Source organism: Rhea pennata, chromosome 17 (assembly GCF_028389875.1).
Source record: "Rhea pennata isolate bPtePen1 chromosome 17, bPtePen1.pri, whole genome shotgun sequence".
NCBI lineage: Eukaryota > Metazoa > Chordata > Aves > Rheiformes > Rheidae > Rhea > Rhea pennata.
This window is the reverse complement of record NC_084679.1, coordinates 3,309,757-3,323,626: the sequence shown is the minus strand read 5'-3', so window position 1 is coordinate 3,323,626 and position 13,870 is coordinate 3,309,757. Positions and strand designations below refer to the sequence as shown.

The following is a 13,870-nucleotide window of genomic DNA, read 5'->3' as shown; positions in this document are numbered from 1 at the left end:
AATCGCGTATTAGGCACTAAGACTATGAAATATTTTTCATATATGCAGCTGAACAGCTGGGGAACTAGAATCGCTTTTGGTCAGAACCACCCTGCAGATGCTCACGACATGTTTTAACCCCTTTTGTAACATGGCAATAGTATGTGATAATTTACTGCCACAGGAACCACTTCCTGCACGCTGAGAGCAGCAAGTCTGCACAGAGACATGACAGGCATTGCGAGGGGAAAAGGCATGACAGAGTGTACAGGGGACGGTGTTGGGAAGGTAAAGGGAACCCCCTCCTCAATCAGCAACTTCCTGGAGAGAAAAGGGGAGAAAAGCAGATGTAGCTTTGTAGTTTTAGTGGAAACTAACTTCAGCTGGAGATTAGCAATGTCCTGCAGGCAGAAAGGATCTCTTCAGGGGTCAAAAAAATGAGAATATCTGGAAAGGCTATTTTAAGACATACCTTGAAAAAACAGAAAAGCCAGAGCAGCTATGAAAATAAACTAGAAACTAGGCAAAGTAAGAACAGAGCATGCAAGAATCAAATGTAAACAAAAGCCAGAGGCTATCCAGGTAGAAAACCACAAATGACATGGGTTTAAATGTAAAACCTAGAGTTCATTGAGAAACATCAAAGATGCCATATACTCTGCACCTCCTTCTCCCGGGTGTAACTGTCTCCACAAGGTGAAGGGCAGTCATAAATCAAGCTCTTTTCCTCTCTTTCTGTATTTTCTATTCAATTATTTGCAGGCTGTGCAGGTTCTGCTTTATTTCCCCTCTCCATATGCTGCACTCTCCTCCTGGGGTTTTTTTATTCTGCACTGTGCATTTGGCCTCTCTCCCATTTCTTTCTCCTCAGTGTGTCCCCCCCCCCTGCTCTGCTAAGATCTGCTGTCTTTGTAACTGCTGCTGCACACATATGCTAGCTCCCCCTCTCCCCTCCTCTCCGCCCCCTGTTTCTGGTCCATCAAGTGTCCCTTCACTTTGCTTGAGCGCTTTTGCCCGAGGGCCATCAGCCAGCCAGAAAAGAAACAATTTTGCTATGGCCACCGCTCCCGTTTTTGTGCTGCCTGCTCCTTGCCGCCAACCAGGGAGCCCATGTTGCTCCCTACGACAGCTGATGGGTAGCGAAGGCGAAGACGGCTCTGCAGCTGCTTAGCAACTACGAGCTGCTGTTATGCGCTAGTGTAGAGCGGCAGCGGATGGCACAACATTCACTAACTGCGTATTTTTGCCCATTCTTCTGAAAACCGTGGCTCAGTGAACCAGCTAGGGTGCTCCTGACTGCTCCTGTCAAAAAATAAATCAAAACACTGATCTCTAACTGCAGATTCAGGAGTAATGGTGACAATATCAAGGACAAAATTGTCTTGATTTTGTATTGTACATGGTTTGCATCACGCCAGTTAGAAATTGCTCTGATGTAAGTTAAATTAATTCCATTTGAAATCTGTTTCTATTTCTCAGGCTGTAACATTTTATAATCCACCACTTTGAATATTCCCTGTATGTGCTACATTTGTTAAAAAGGCTCACAGGTTTCCAGCTACTATCACAGCTAGACTGTTTAATGATAGGAGTCTGGCTACAAAAGTATTTCAATGCATAAATTTCCCTTTAGATTACTACTTATAAATCTGTATCTTCATTTCCTCTCAATGATGCAAGCTCTGACTGCCAGAATTATTTATTTATTTATTTATGGTAAGACAGTACTGCTTAGGCCATGAAGTACTGAACTAAAATGTTTAGTAATTTGATGGCTTTAGAATATTGATGAAAATTGCCAACCTTCTTGATTTATTTAATGATTTTTGTAAGTTTGGAAGTATTCTAAAAAATAACTGGTTGTATGTACTGATGGGATCAAAGCATTTCAGTAGTAGCTGCATTTCAATGGCAAGAAGTGACACAAAGCATTCTGCAAGTTAGGTGTTGAAATAGCTTTTTTTTCTCTTATAGCTCAAGAATGATTAGATCTCTAAAAGCACTCTACCTATCTTGCAGAGGTGGCTTTGTCATAATTCTTACAGAAATGTAACAAACAGATGCAGTAAGTTAAAAAAAAAAAAAAAAACAAAAAAACCAGCCCTGGCAAATGTCCATGATGCCCATCAAAAGTCAAATGGATCTTCATCTATAGAACAAAAAGAATGCGCTTGTTCCACTCTGAGGCAGCATTGTACATCTCTTTGTATCCAGGTAGCCAAAACAACACAGCAGAGTAGTGATTCCTTGTCACTATTCAATGCATATATCCCATGTACCCTGAGTGTGGTTGTTGATCACAGGTGAAATCTGTCAGGAGGTTGCATATTTTGTCTAAGAAATTCCCTAGCTGTATCATTTGCTATACTTAGGAGTATATTAAAAATGTCAGAGCAAAAGCAGTGAACAAGCAAATACCGGGTCCATAGTCCTACTCAATGTTCCATTGATTTTTTTTATCTGGTTTCCTAAAAATAAAACAGTCACATTAGACTGTGTAGTTCTATGTCATTTTCCTCTCCCTCCTCCCACCTCAGCTGAATTTGGCAGTGGGGCCAAAGTCCTAAACGTGCTTATGTCTTGAATGAACAACTGAGTAGAGTACATAGTATCTTGGGGCAACGCAGGCCCTTGCCCGTACCAAGGGGCAGCAACAACTGGCTAGTTGGCCCCTGAGGGAGCTCCCAACCAGCCTTTACCGTTTGCTCAGACAAGCAGGGAAAGCAAAACTGAGAAAGAGCTGGAAGATGAATCAGGAATTTCAGGATGCAAATCCATGGGAAACAAAGCTGCGTGAGTTTATCTGCTGAAAGTATTTGAAGAAATTACAGAGTTGGGTGGTAAACAGTAATAGCACTGGTAGGAGATTTCCACTAGAGTGTTGATGGGCCATACTCAGTTTATGTTAAACATTTACATTTATTATGAGTAGAGGAACTGAATATAAAATCAAGAAGGCATGATCAAATGGATTAAAACGCATCCAATGGGAAGGTCTCAAATTGTGATTGTAATCAGTGTGTCCTAGAGCTGTTGCCTTTCTGTTAAGGGTCTGGCAACTATCCACATTTAGCCCCCCATTATTTAATGGCTACACTTTAGACACTTGGGCATGCAAGTGCTGCAGTGTGCTTTGAGGCTCCCTTCTAGCTCCTAAATGGGGTTTTCTTCCTATAGAATTGAACTGTGCAAAAAGGTGCTGTAAATCCAGATCTCCTGGCACAATTTTGGCAGGACTGGGACAAATGCACACCTGAAGCTGGGAAGTTGCTACAGTAGAGACAGAAGCAATGTTTATCAATGAGCTAGAAGAATATAAAAAATCATGTTATTTAAGTTTGTAGGTGAGGCACGACAGTATTAGAGAGGTTTTTAATACAAAAGCCATTGCATAGAGCAATACTGGTGTAAGCACTGTCCTTTTAAAGGGAGTCAAGTGTAAAGCAGCAGATGCAGAACAAGGAGCACAACCCAACAGGCCGGGGACAGCATCCTGAGAACGAGCAGTTCTGATAGCATTTTAGGAGCTTTGCTGGAAAACCAGCTTGTACTGGCCAGTGTAATCCATGGATAGGGGACAGGAATCTCTGATGAGAATGCTGTCACCACTGCTGGTATACTCTGTCCTGTTCTGGTTGCCCTGATCAAAACTCTGAATAACTAGAGTATTCACGAGGAAGCATGATAAAAGTAATTACAGAATTAGTAAGCGTGGACCATAGAGGGAGCTCTGCAAGTTTCCAAAGGGAATGATAAATACTTGGTTGATCAATTTGTACACAGCTACACAGGGACATGGAAATGCTGATAATACAGCATTCTTCAGTCACACAGACTAAGATATAACAAGGTCTAATAACGGAAAGCAGAAATTGGACAAAACTTAGTTTAAAAAGGTATCTTAATTTCTAGTCTGTCCAGTGAGTTTTGATGGAAACAATTTACCAACTCTTACTTTATTTGCACTAGCTACTTTTAAATTAAGATTTGATGTTTTTCTAAGATACAGGTATGCTGTAGTTCAACTCCATCTTTCAGATGTGTAAAAGCAACTAATGCACAAGTCTTATGACCTGCAGGAAGTCAGACCAAATGAACCTAGAGGTCTCTTTTGTCCTTTATAAGCTATTAATCTAGTTTGCTTAGACAAGCAATGGATTGTGACATGAAACCTTCAATATAAAGGATTCTATGTACAAGGCAGTCTAAAACAAAATGTTGTAAACAGTCACAATCATTGTTTGGCAGAACAGCTGCATATTTTTTATTTCACTTTGCCTCTTAATCTAGTTTGCTTTAGTTGCAACACTTTGCCAAAGGAATTAAATCACTTCTTATTGATAACAGACACTAAAGTAATTAGCACAGAGTTTTCAACTCAACAATAAAGTAAGTAGAAAGATACTGTGGACAAGAACAAATCATGTTTCTTCAAGAATGTGCACAGAGTCACCATAGGCCATTCAGAGCAAGTCTGGTTTTTTGTTTTTTGTCTTTTTCCCCTCTCTGAAAGATCTCTTTCTTTCTCTAAAGAGTCTCATGCAGTAAGCCAGGGTCAATCTAACTCAAGTATGAAAGTCTGGTTTGACCTTTCTGGGGTTTAAATAAGCTGTACCAGAACATCTAGCTTTTTAGATATGATGTTCAGCCATTAAACCACCCACTCTGGGGAGTGCAACTGGTCTCAATTTTCTTGGTGACTTTTAAACTACATTGAACATAATAGTCATTTAGAAACTCTAAAAAGTAAAGCAGTTTTCAGTTCAGACTCACAAGAACAATTTTCAAAGGTGCTGAGCACCCATACAACTTGGTAGGTTGGTACCACTAGCGAGCTTTGCAACACTTGCTGCCCCAGCAATTTCTTGGCCTTGCTTGCATGTTCAGTTTTAAGCACACGTTCGAGGACTCTCCCAGCTGGAGCTGCTCATGAATTCTAGCCTCGGAGATGGCCATTCTGAACAATGATTAATTGCACACAAGGATTATAGACCTGAAAAAATATGCAGAAGGGTGCATGTGCAGACAAAGCTGGGTAGGCTCCCACAGTATTATGGTCTGGATGCATTATTTCAAAGCCTGGACTGTATCAGGCAGAACTAGTTTGCTTCAGTGTTGAACAAAACCAAAATTAAGGTTTAACTTAAAAATGCAGATGATATTAGAATCCAAATATTTATTTAAATATTAATTTTAAATCCCAGGAATGTTAATAGACGTTGTTTAAATATGCTGCTTTTCTTATCACTTTACATGTTGATTTAACTCGGTATGATGCAAGCTCTAGAACTGTGTCATTACAGTTAAAAAAAAAAGGCAAAACGAAGAACAGACCTATTCAGAATTCAGACCAGTATTTTGATCTCTAAGCTGCTTATTTTTGACCGTTTCATCCTAATGCAGTCATTAAAATGATTTTCACTTGTATTAAGAAATAGTAGAGGTACATTTCAACAAGGTTCATCGAAATTAAGAATAATGTCACAGTTTATGCAAATTTCTTTATTCACGTATTATTATTTAAAGTAATTGTAAAACAGTAAGGCAGCTGCACTACTGGCATAAGTAAGTGCCATGCATGTAAATAAGGTTTCACAGGATCGAGCACTTAATGAGAACTAGAGTTTTACATGTTCCTAGTAGAGAGAGATTTCACTGATTATAAATACGCTCTGCGCATGCAGGAGCGAGCCAGGAAAGGCAGTTTCCTCCGCCGCCATGCAAAGGACGGAGGCTCGAAAACATCATGGCTCCGGAGGCTCTCCTCGGAGAGGGGGGAAGGGCAGCTCGTAAAAACACTGTCGCCCCATTAGAAAGGCACTTAGCTAAAAGATACCAGTATCAGTGCACGGATGGAGCCCATCTTCTCATTTTAAAACCACCCTCACAATTTAAAGGTTTTATTATTATTATTATTATTTTTAGTGGAAATGTGTATGTTTGTGTAGACAGGTTTGTTGCTTATTCTAAACACAGCCGGAATCAAGCTGTGGAAACATTCAACACCAAAGGAAAAGCAATTAAATTAAGAAATGAGCGTAAACGCTCAGGTTGTTGCAAAAGGAGCGGACTCCTGCAGTGCCTCTTTTGCGGCAGCACCTTACTCTATCGCAGGAAAACACTGCTCCAGCCTCAGCACATACCACAGCACAGTTCTTACAAAACCACGGAGCAACTCGTCCTGAGACACATGAACGCCCTGGCAGGGTGAACCCTGCCCTGCACATGCCGCCTCCCTTCGGCAACCTCTGCCAAGCGGGCACTTACCTTCTTCCCTCCCACAAGGTCCACAGGACGGTCCTGCTCTAGCCTTACCGGGAACGCCACCTCTACGACTGGTTTGGTTTGGTTTTTTGTTTGTTTGGTGGTGGTTGTTTTTTTTTTTTTTTTTTTTTTTTTTTAATCCTCCTCCCTGTCCTGCCCTCTGAAATGGTTGCTCAAGCCAGGCTTTCCTATCTCGGCTAATTTTGGTCTGCCGTGGAGTACAAGGTTTAACTCCCCGCAGAGCTTACGAAGCTCCGAAATAACCCCCACACGCCTCCACCCTAAGCAAGCAGGAGGAAAATCTGCTTGGAAGCAAAAGGAAAAAAAAAGGGAAAAAAAAAAAAAAAAAGACACGTGTGACACCTCAGGGCGCCCATGGCGACTCGCACGGCAGCCGGCCCCGGCGGGCAGCCCGCGCCGAGGCCGCCTCCCCGCGCCGCCAGCGGGGCCCGCCGGGGCGCTCGGCGCCGCAGCGGCCGGGCCGGGCCGGGCCGGGCCGGGCCGAGCCGAGCCGAGCCGGGCAGGCCGCGGCGGCTCCTCCCCGCCATCCCCCCCGGCAGGAGGCAGGGCCGCGGCGGCGGGGTGGGGGGAGCCCAGGAGGGGCCGGAGAAGCAGCACAACAAAGAGCCATGTGACGAGCGCTGGGGAGCGGCGGCGCTGCCCGCCGCGGCCCCCGCGCAGCCCGCGCCACGCGGGGAGGCTCGCGACGCCGCCCCGCTCCTCCCGCAGCCAGCGCTGCCTGCTCATTTGCCTGCCCGCCTCCCCTCTACACCACCCTCTCTTTTTTTTAATTTTTTTTCCTTCGACTTTTGGGGGGTTGTTGTCTGTTGCGCTTAAAAAAATAATAATAATATTAAAAAAAACACCTCTGCATTAGGCTACTTCCATCTTTTGGTATTTCTACAAGCAAGCGAGCGGGAGGCGGCCGGTGGGGGAAGGGAGGAAGGCGAGGGGCGGGCTGCGTTATTTATAGGCACCCAGGGCTTCGCCCGCATTATGCGAACTGCCTTTGTCCTCCCCGCCCGGCCGCGCTGCCAGCCCGGCCCCGGCCCCCTCCCCCCCCCCCCCGCCGCCCCCGGCCCCCGCCCGGGCCGCCATGGCTGGAGCGCCGCCAGCGCCGCCGACTGCAGCGCTGCCTCCCGCTGCTGCAGGGCGCTCCCCGCCGCCGCCATGTTGTGCGCGGCTGCCTCGGCGAGAAAAGCCCGCCAGCCCCCCGCTTCCCTCCTCGGCTTCGCCGTCCACAAACCCTCACAAAGCGGCGGGGGTGGGGTGGGGTGGGGAGAAACGGCCATTTCCCTGCAGTGATCGGGACGCGGAGCGCCGGCAGGCCGCGGGGGAGAGCGCGGCGCGGCGCCGCCGCCCCAGCCCTGAGGAGAACGCGGCGCGGGAGGAGAAGCCATGATGGCCGCTAGCCTCGCACAACATGGAGCGCGACCGGGAGCGCCGCGCCACTGCCGCCGGCCGCCCCTGCCAGCACCCGAGACGCCAGGCGCGGGGCTTTCGCTGGCTCTCACACAATAAAACCACCAGCCGTCGGCGGGGAGGCCATCTCACGTGCTGAGTAGCTGCACTAAAGCACAACCGCTGTGAATATCAACTGCGTCACATCTTTCCAACTGTAAAACTCAGGCTGCAAAGGGTCCCTCACTTGGAAGGAAACTCCCTCATTTTGGATTTACTTCCAGACCTCCTTTTGCCCCCCTCTCCAAGCCACTGCCTCTCGATATGAAGGATTTTACAGCGTTTTTTCATAGTGAGACATTCTCCATTAAGACGCTCACCGTCCAGCAAAACAACCCCCCCATTTTGTTGCTTTTGACTTTTTTTGTCGAACCAAACGCATCTGTAACTAGAGGGACAAACATGTAAGGGATCCCACCGCCACTATCACCGCCGTCTTTTCGCATTTTTTTTTTTAATCAGCCTTAGCAGTATCTATTTGTAGGCAGATTTTTTTTTGTTCAATTTAACAGCCGCGTAACGCCTGCATGGATTCACAGCAGCGTCTCTCCGCAAAAAGCAGGGCTGCGGACAACAAAGCGCTTTGTGCAGAAAGAGAAATCACTCTCTGAAAATATACGTTAAGATATGCTCTGTATGTATCTAGCAAGAACAAGATAGCTGCCGTTTCTACAGACCATCGTTAGGACCTCTGTCTAGGACAATAACATTTGCTGCATAGGCCTGGTCTATATGTTTCTCTGCAAGGGCAAAAGGCTTTACTTACCCGCACACCATAGTTGAATGCAGTTCTGAAGGTGAAGTTGTTACGCTTTTTAAAATATGGCTATAAATATATATGATCTGTATCACCACTTCTCTCGTAAGTTTGCAAGTCAAAATGGGTCTCGTTAAGATATTTACAGATCTGTATATGGCAATGCTCTAACATCAAAAAAAAAAAAAAAAAAACCCAAAAAACAAAAAATAGAAAATGTTGTCCAGCTATATTGACTGACAATATCCAGTTAGGGCTTCTACTCGAGGCTTAAATCTAGGTCCCCGAGAGAGATTTACTCTGTACATAAAAAGGACGTTCAGTGTTTTTCCACAGAATACGCAGAAACTAAAAATGTTTTCCTAAATATTTTAGTCTGTACATGTTAGTGTGAAAACACCTGGTTAACATTTACTGCTTGTAAGCAACTTTAAACATCTCTAGCTATTTTGCTTTATATAAGTAAAATATTTCAAAAGCATAAATTGGTTTAGATAAACAGACAAAAACATAACACATGCAAATGAAGGCTTAAAAATAAGGACCACTTCAGTTAACATTAACATGAAAACTACACTTAGTAAGGACAGAATGGATTGGGTACTTACAATGTAAGAGAGAGAAAAAAAAAAGCTTATCATAATAAAATACTTATTTTTAACCACTATTCCTACATCTATATTTAAAACATTACCTTATAAACACCAAAGGAGTTAATAAAAATGGCCAGGAATTAAGTGTTTAATATAGGAAGTACTTTTTAAAATTTATTGTTCAGTCATCATATAGCTCTAAAGCTTAAAAACCCCCAAACAAAAACATGTATTTACTTATTTTTTGCATTCAAAATTGTTACTGCTGACATAGGGTGTGCCATGACCTAGTTACACAAGACAAAGATGGATTCCAGATCATAGGGAAAAATCCGAATCTTTTTTGTCTTCCTTCTTCAGTGAGTCCTCTAGCATGTTGCCAGACATTAACACAACCCTGAGCAGAGTCCTGAAATGGATGGTGTGGATTCAAATGGAGTATCCCCTTTTGGAACAAAGGAAAACCCAGTTGGCCATTTAATTCCATTGCAGAAAAATGGCTGCCTGATCTGTTGGCCTCTCCTTAGCTGTCTGCTGAAGGATGTTTTTAGATCAGCGTCTAATAACTCAAGCCAAATGGAAGCTGCGCGCCGATTGGCTGCGGCCGCCCGGTGCCTTTAACCAGCCAATTACCCGACCGCGGCCGAGCTGCGGCCCCCGCGGCCGCGGAGCCGCGCCCGCGCCCCGCTCCCGCCGCGGCGGCCGGCTCCGCGCCCCGGCGAGCGGCGGCGGGACCGCGCCGCGCGGCCTTTAATAGCTAAAACAAAATGGAAGCTCGGCGCTGATTGGCTGCCGCCAGCCCCGGACCTTTAATAAGCAAAACTGCCGCTTATCCTCCCCCCCCCCCCCCCTTCCCCAATCGTGTGAAATTGCCACAGTGTCGCCAAACGGCGCCGGAGCCGCGCGGGCCCCCTCCCCCCCTCCCGCCACCGCCGCAGCAGGGCGGCGGGCGCCGCGCCGCGCTCCGCCCGCGGCCGCCCGCCCGCCCGCCCGGCCGTCGCGGGCTCGCCGAAGTCTTTTCCCCTAAAAAAAAAAAACTTGTCCCACCTAGGTCCATCTTGTTTAGAAACAGTTTGCGCTAAGGTAAATGCAGCGGGCAGATTCCACGCTCCCCCCCGCATGCCCTTAACCCCGGGGCGGGGAGGGGAAAAAAAAAAAAAAAACCCCGCCCGGCGGGGGCCCATGCCGCGGCGCTCGGCGGCGGCGGGGCGGCGGCGGGCGGCCGCGGGGCCGGGGGCAGCGCGGCGCGGCCGCCGTGAATGTGCAGGCGGCGGAGGGCGGTTAGGCGTTCGCGGCGCTCGCAGCGGTGTATTGTGGGAGGCCGCCGCCGCCAGCAGCGAGCACACACAATATGTGGTGGCTCGCGAAAACGGGAGGCAGGAGCCTGGCGGCCAGCCCGCGCCGGTAACCGGCCCCATGTGAGACGGGAGCTCGCCTTTCGCCGCCCGGAGACGATCGGCCGCCAAACGCGATGTCTTTCCGAGAGATCAAGGCGGGGGAAAAAGCCAAGCACCCTGAAGATCATGGCAAAAAGCAGAGTTCAAGTGAGATTGGGTCTTTTTTTTTTCTCCCCCCCCCTCCCTCCTCCCTTTCTGCCTCTTGTCTCGCTGGGGTTGGGGGGGGGGACACACGGCTCGCAATTCCCCCATTTTAGGGCTTGTTTCTTGCTGGATTTCCTCCCTGCCTGGGTGTGTTGAGCGGGCGGTTCGTTTAAAAAAAAAAAAAAAAAAAAAGAAAAGGGAGTCTTTGTCGAATATCTTTTAACTTTGTGTTTTTCTGTGTGTGTTTTTTCTTTCTCTTCCCTTCCCCCCCCCCCCCACTTTGCCTCCCCCATCCAGGTTGGATCAACGGAATGGAGAACAGCACCCAAGCCAGCACTTCTGTCGAGAAAAGAAATCACCATTGGAGAAGTTACAAGTTGATTATTGACCCGGCTCTGAAAAAAGGACAGCACAAACTCTATCGTTATGATGGACAACATTTTAGCATGCCTGTGAGTGTGAGGATTTCTGTGTCCCTCCCCTGTCGTGTTGTCCCGTCCTCTTGTGTCCCCCCCACCCTCCAAGCCCGGACCCGCACTCCTCACCCCCTCTCCAAGCTGCTGGGGGCCCCCGGTGCCCAGCGATCCCCGCTGGAGCCCATGTGTGTTGGGGCGGGTTGGGGGGGGGGACAGCCACCAAAGTTACTGCCACCTGACACAATGTATTCAACTGTCAGGAGCCCCGAAAGGAGCCCAAACGTGCAGCTTTATGTCTGTGTTTCCAATCTGTGTGCATTTCCCAGCAGTATTGCAATTTGACACGTGTGTGTATGTGTGTGTCTGTGCTTTTTTCTTCCCTGGAGACTTCCTATGCTGCTTCAGGGTTTATTTATTTTATTTTTTTTTTATTTGTGGCTTAAATTTCAAGCAGTGTTATTGCTGTTTTTGTGCTTTTTCTTCCCTTCCTCCCAGAACTCGGGAATCGCTCCTGTGGATTGTGTCAGAGATCCCAGAATAGGGCGAATATGGACCAAAACTAAGGAATTGGAGCTGTCTGTCCCCAAATTCAAGGTACTGCCCTATCTTTTGGGTTAGCTTTGTATTCTTGTTTTTTTTTTCCGCTAATGAAGCTTGAGTTCCAAGATAGTTTAATGAACCATTTAAATGACAGTCATATTCCTATTATTATTTGGTGAGCCGTTTAACAATAATCCTATTCCATAAAGATAACAAAAAATCAATACATCTGTCTAATAAGATCAGGTTGAATGTTTTGGAGTTGTGTCTTGGGTGCTTCTCTTCAGGAGGGTGGGCAGCAGAGGGGGGCTGTCTGCTGATAGCTCTGCTCAAAATACGTATTTGTAGCTGAGAAAGGGACCAGTTTGAATGAATGGCTGAAGCGGCAGGGGCTCTGCTGCTCCTGGGACTGGTGCAAGAGCCTTGGAGGCAGTTTCTTTCCCCAAAGTTCTGCAGGACGCTTTAACCCTCTCCCTTCCACGCCATCCTCATGCCGTTTTCCATCCCTGCTCTTTAATGCTGACAGTGATTTTTATTGCCACCCTTGTGCCTGTTTCCAGATCGATGAATTTTACGTGGGGCCAGTGCCTCCCAAGCAGGTCACCTTTGCCAAGCTGAATGACAACATCCGTGAAAACTTTTTGACCGACATGTGCAAGAAATACGGTGAAGTGGAAGAGGTGGAGATTCTCTACAACCCCAAGAACAAGAAGCACCTGGGCATTGCCAAAGTGATCTTTGCCACTGTCAAGGGTGCCCGGGAGGCCGTCCAGCACCTTCACAACACCTCCGTCATGGGCAACATCATCCACGTGGAGCTGGATACAAAAGGTGAGGGGCAGATCTCAGCTTCACTGGTTTGCTATTTGCAGCTTTTTTGTCTGTCCTTCCTCTCCTAAAATGCAGCACTTCTGCAGTCTGGAAGGGCTTGATGATTAAAAATACGAAGTGAGTGTTCCTGTCCCCCTGTGTGAGTGTCTGGTTTCTGGGGCCTTGGGAAGTCACGTGGAGCCCAATGTGTTGTCTGTTGCTAGGAGACAGCCCTGTAATTTGCAAAATGCTGCCATCCTGCCCAGATTCTGCCCCTTCCCCTGCTCGCCTGCCCCCAGCGCTGCCCTTGGAGACCTCCTGTGCACCCAGTCTTCCTGCCTCGCGCTGCTGCCTGCTCACGAGCCACCTCCCGCAGCTGCCCTGGCCCCTTGACACCTGCCTGGCAAAATTGGCATTTTTGGAGAAACCTGGGGGTTTCTGGGACCCAAATCTTTGCATTCCAGCAATGGCAGTGGGGCTGGGTGCCGTCCTCGAGGTGCCTGATGTTTCATTGATATTTAGCAGCAAACTCAAGGCTGACAGTAAAAGAGTGCACGGCACTTGACAGTGTGTATGTGCGCAAGAGTGTGTGTGTGTGTAAGTGTGAGACTGTCTCTCTTAAAGTGACAGGAGCTCCGAGTCCTGGAAGTAACTGACTCTTAGTCCCAGACCTGAGCCCTGTGGAGCCCAGTAAAGTTGCTGAAAGTATGAAAACTTTGTCTTTTCTCCAAACATTGGGCACTTCCCTAAAGTGTGTCTGAATTTTAGAAAATTTCTAAAACTGAAAAGGTATAGAAAGCAAGGTGTAGATAAAGCCACTTGTATCTTTTTGGTTTTTGCATTGCAAACATGACATTTCTAGTTTAAAGCTAACTTGCTGCACTCTTTCTTGAGGAAGAGGATGTTGCTAACACCATTTTCTTAAAAAAAAAAAAGTAATGTTGATATTTTTGTTCTGTATTAAAAGATTTCAAAATTTTTGTGTATAATTTGTACAGCAGTTGGTATGCCACACGTGGTAAGAGGGTATAGTAGGATGTTTATTGACATCACTGATCTCTGTTAAAAGATAAATCACAGTAGTAGTAAAGTGGTTTATATTTTAAGTTATCCTTAACTTTGTGTACTTTTGAAATTTTAGTATCAGTTTTTACAGATAGGTTATTTCTCCTGATTACTTTGAAATTTGAAAGTAAAAATTGCATTTAACAAGAGATTAACCATTTGTAGTTTTAATAATGTAAATTAAAGCAGGCTCGTAAGTGGTGCAGAGGAGGTCTTGATGAGCAAGCTGACTGTAGTACATTCCTCCTTGTTTTCCTCCATTCATAATTTACTCTGCAAGTCTTGAACAGACAGCTGTTCAAGAAAGTTAGCTGCACATCAGGGAAGAAGGTTTTTATAATGCCTTTTATCTTTTCTTGAGAAAACATTGAATGATCTTAGTTTTAAATTGCAATTTTTTTTTTGTTTGCCATCTGTGTGCTTCTAAAGTATTTTTTTTTCCAC

The 13,870-nt window shown here is 46.3% G+C and overlaps 1 protein-coding gene across 3 annotated transcripts in view; it reads left to right on the top strand.

Annotated features, from left to right (window-relative positions):
• The first annotated feature begins 10,374 nt into the window (after positions 1 to 10,374).
• Positions 10,375 to 13,870, top strand: part of SETD1B (SET domain containing 1B, histone lysine methyltransferase) — a 55,217-nt gene continuing 51,721 nt past the window's right edge. For all 3 annotated transcript variants that reach the window (XR_009960173.1, XR_009960174.1, XM_062590151.1), the window contains exons 1-4: positions 10,375 to 10,598; positions 10,893 to 11,047; positions 11,507 to 11,605; positions 12,112 to 12,382. Coding sequence is in view for 1 of the 3 variants with exons in the window: in XM_062590151.1 (XP_062446135.1) it covers positions 10,526 to 10,598; positions 10,893 to 11,047; positions 11,507 to 11,605; positions 12,112 to 12,382 (598 nt within the window). In the remaining 2 variants the exon portion in view is untranslated. The remainder of the gene's footprint in view (positions 10,599 to 10,892; positions 11,048 to 11,506; positions 11,606 to 12,111; positions 12,383 to 13,870) is intronic.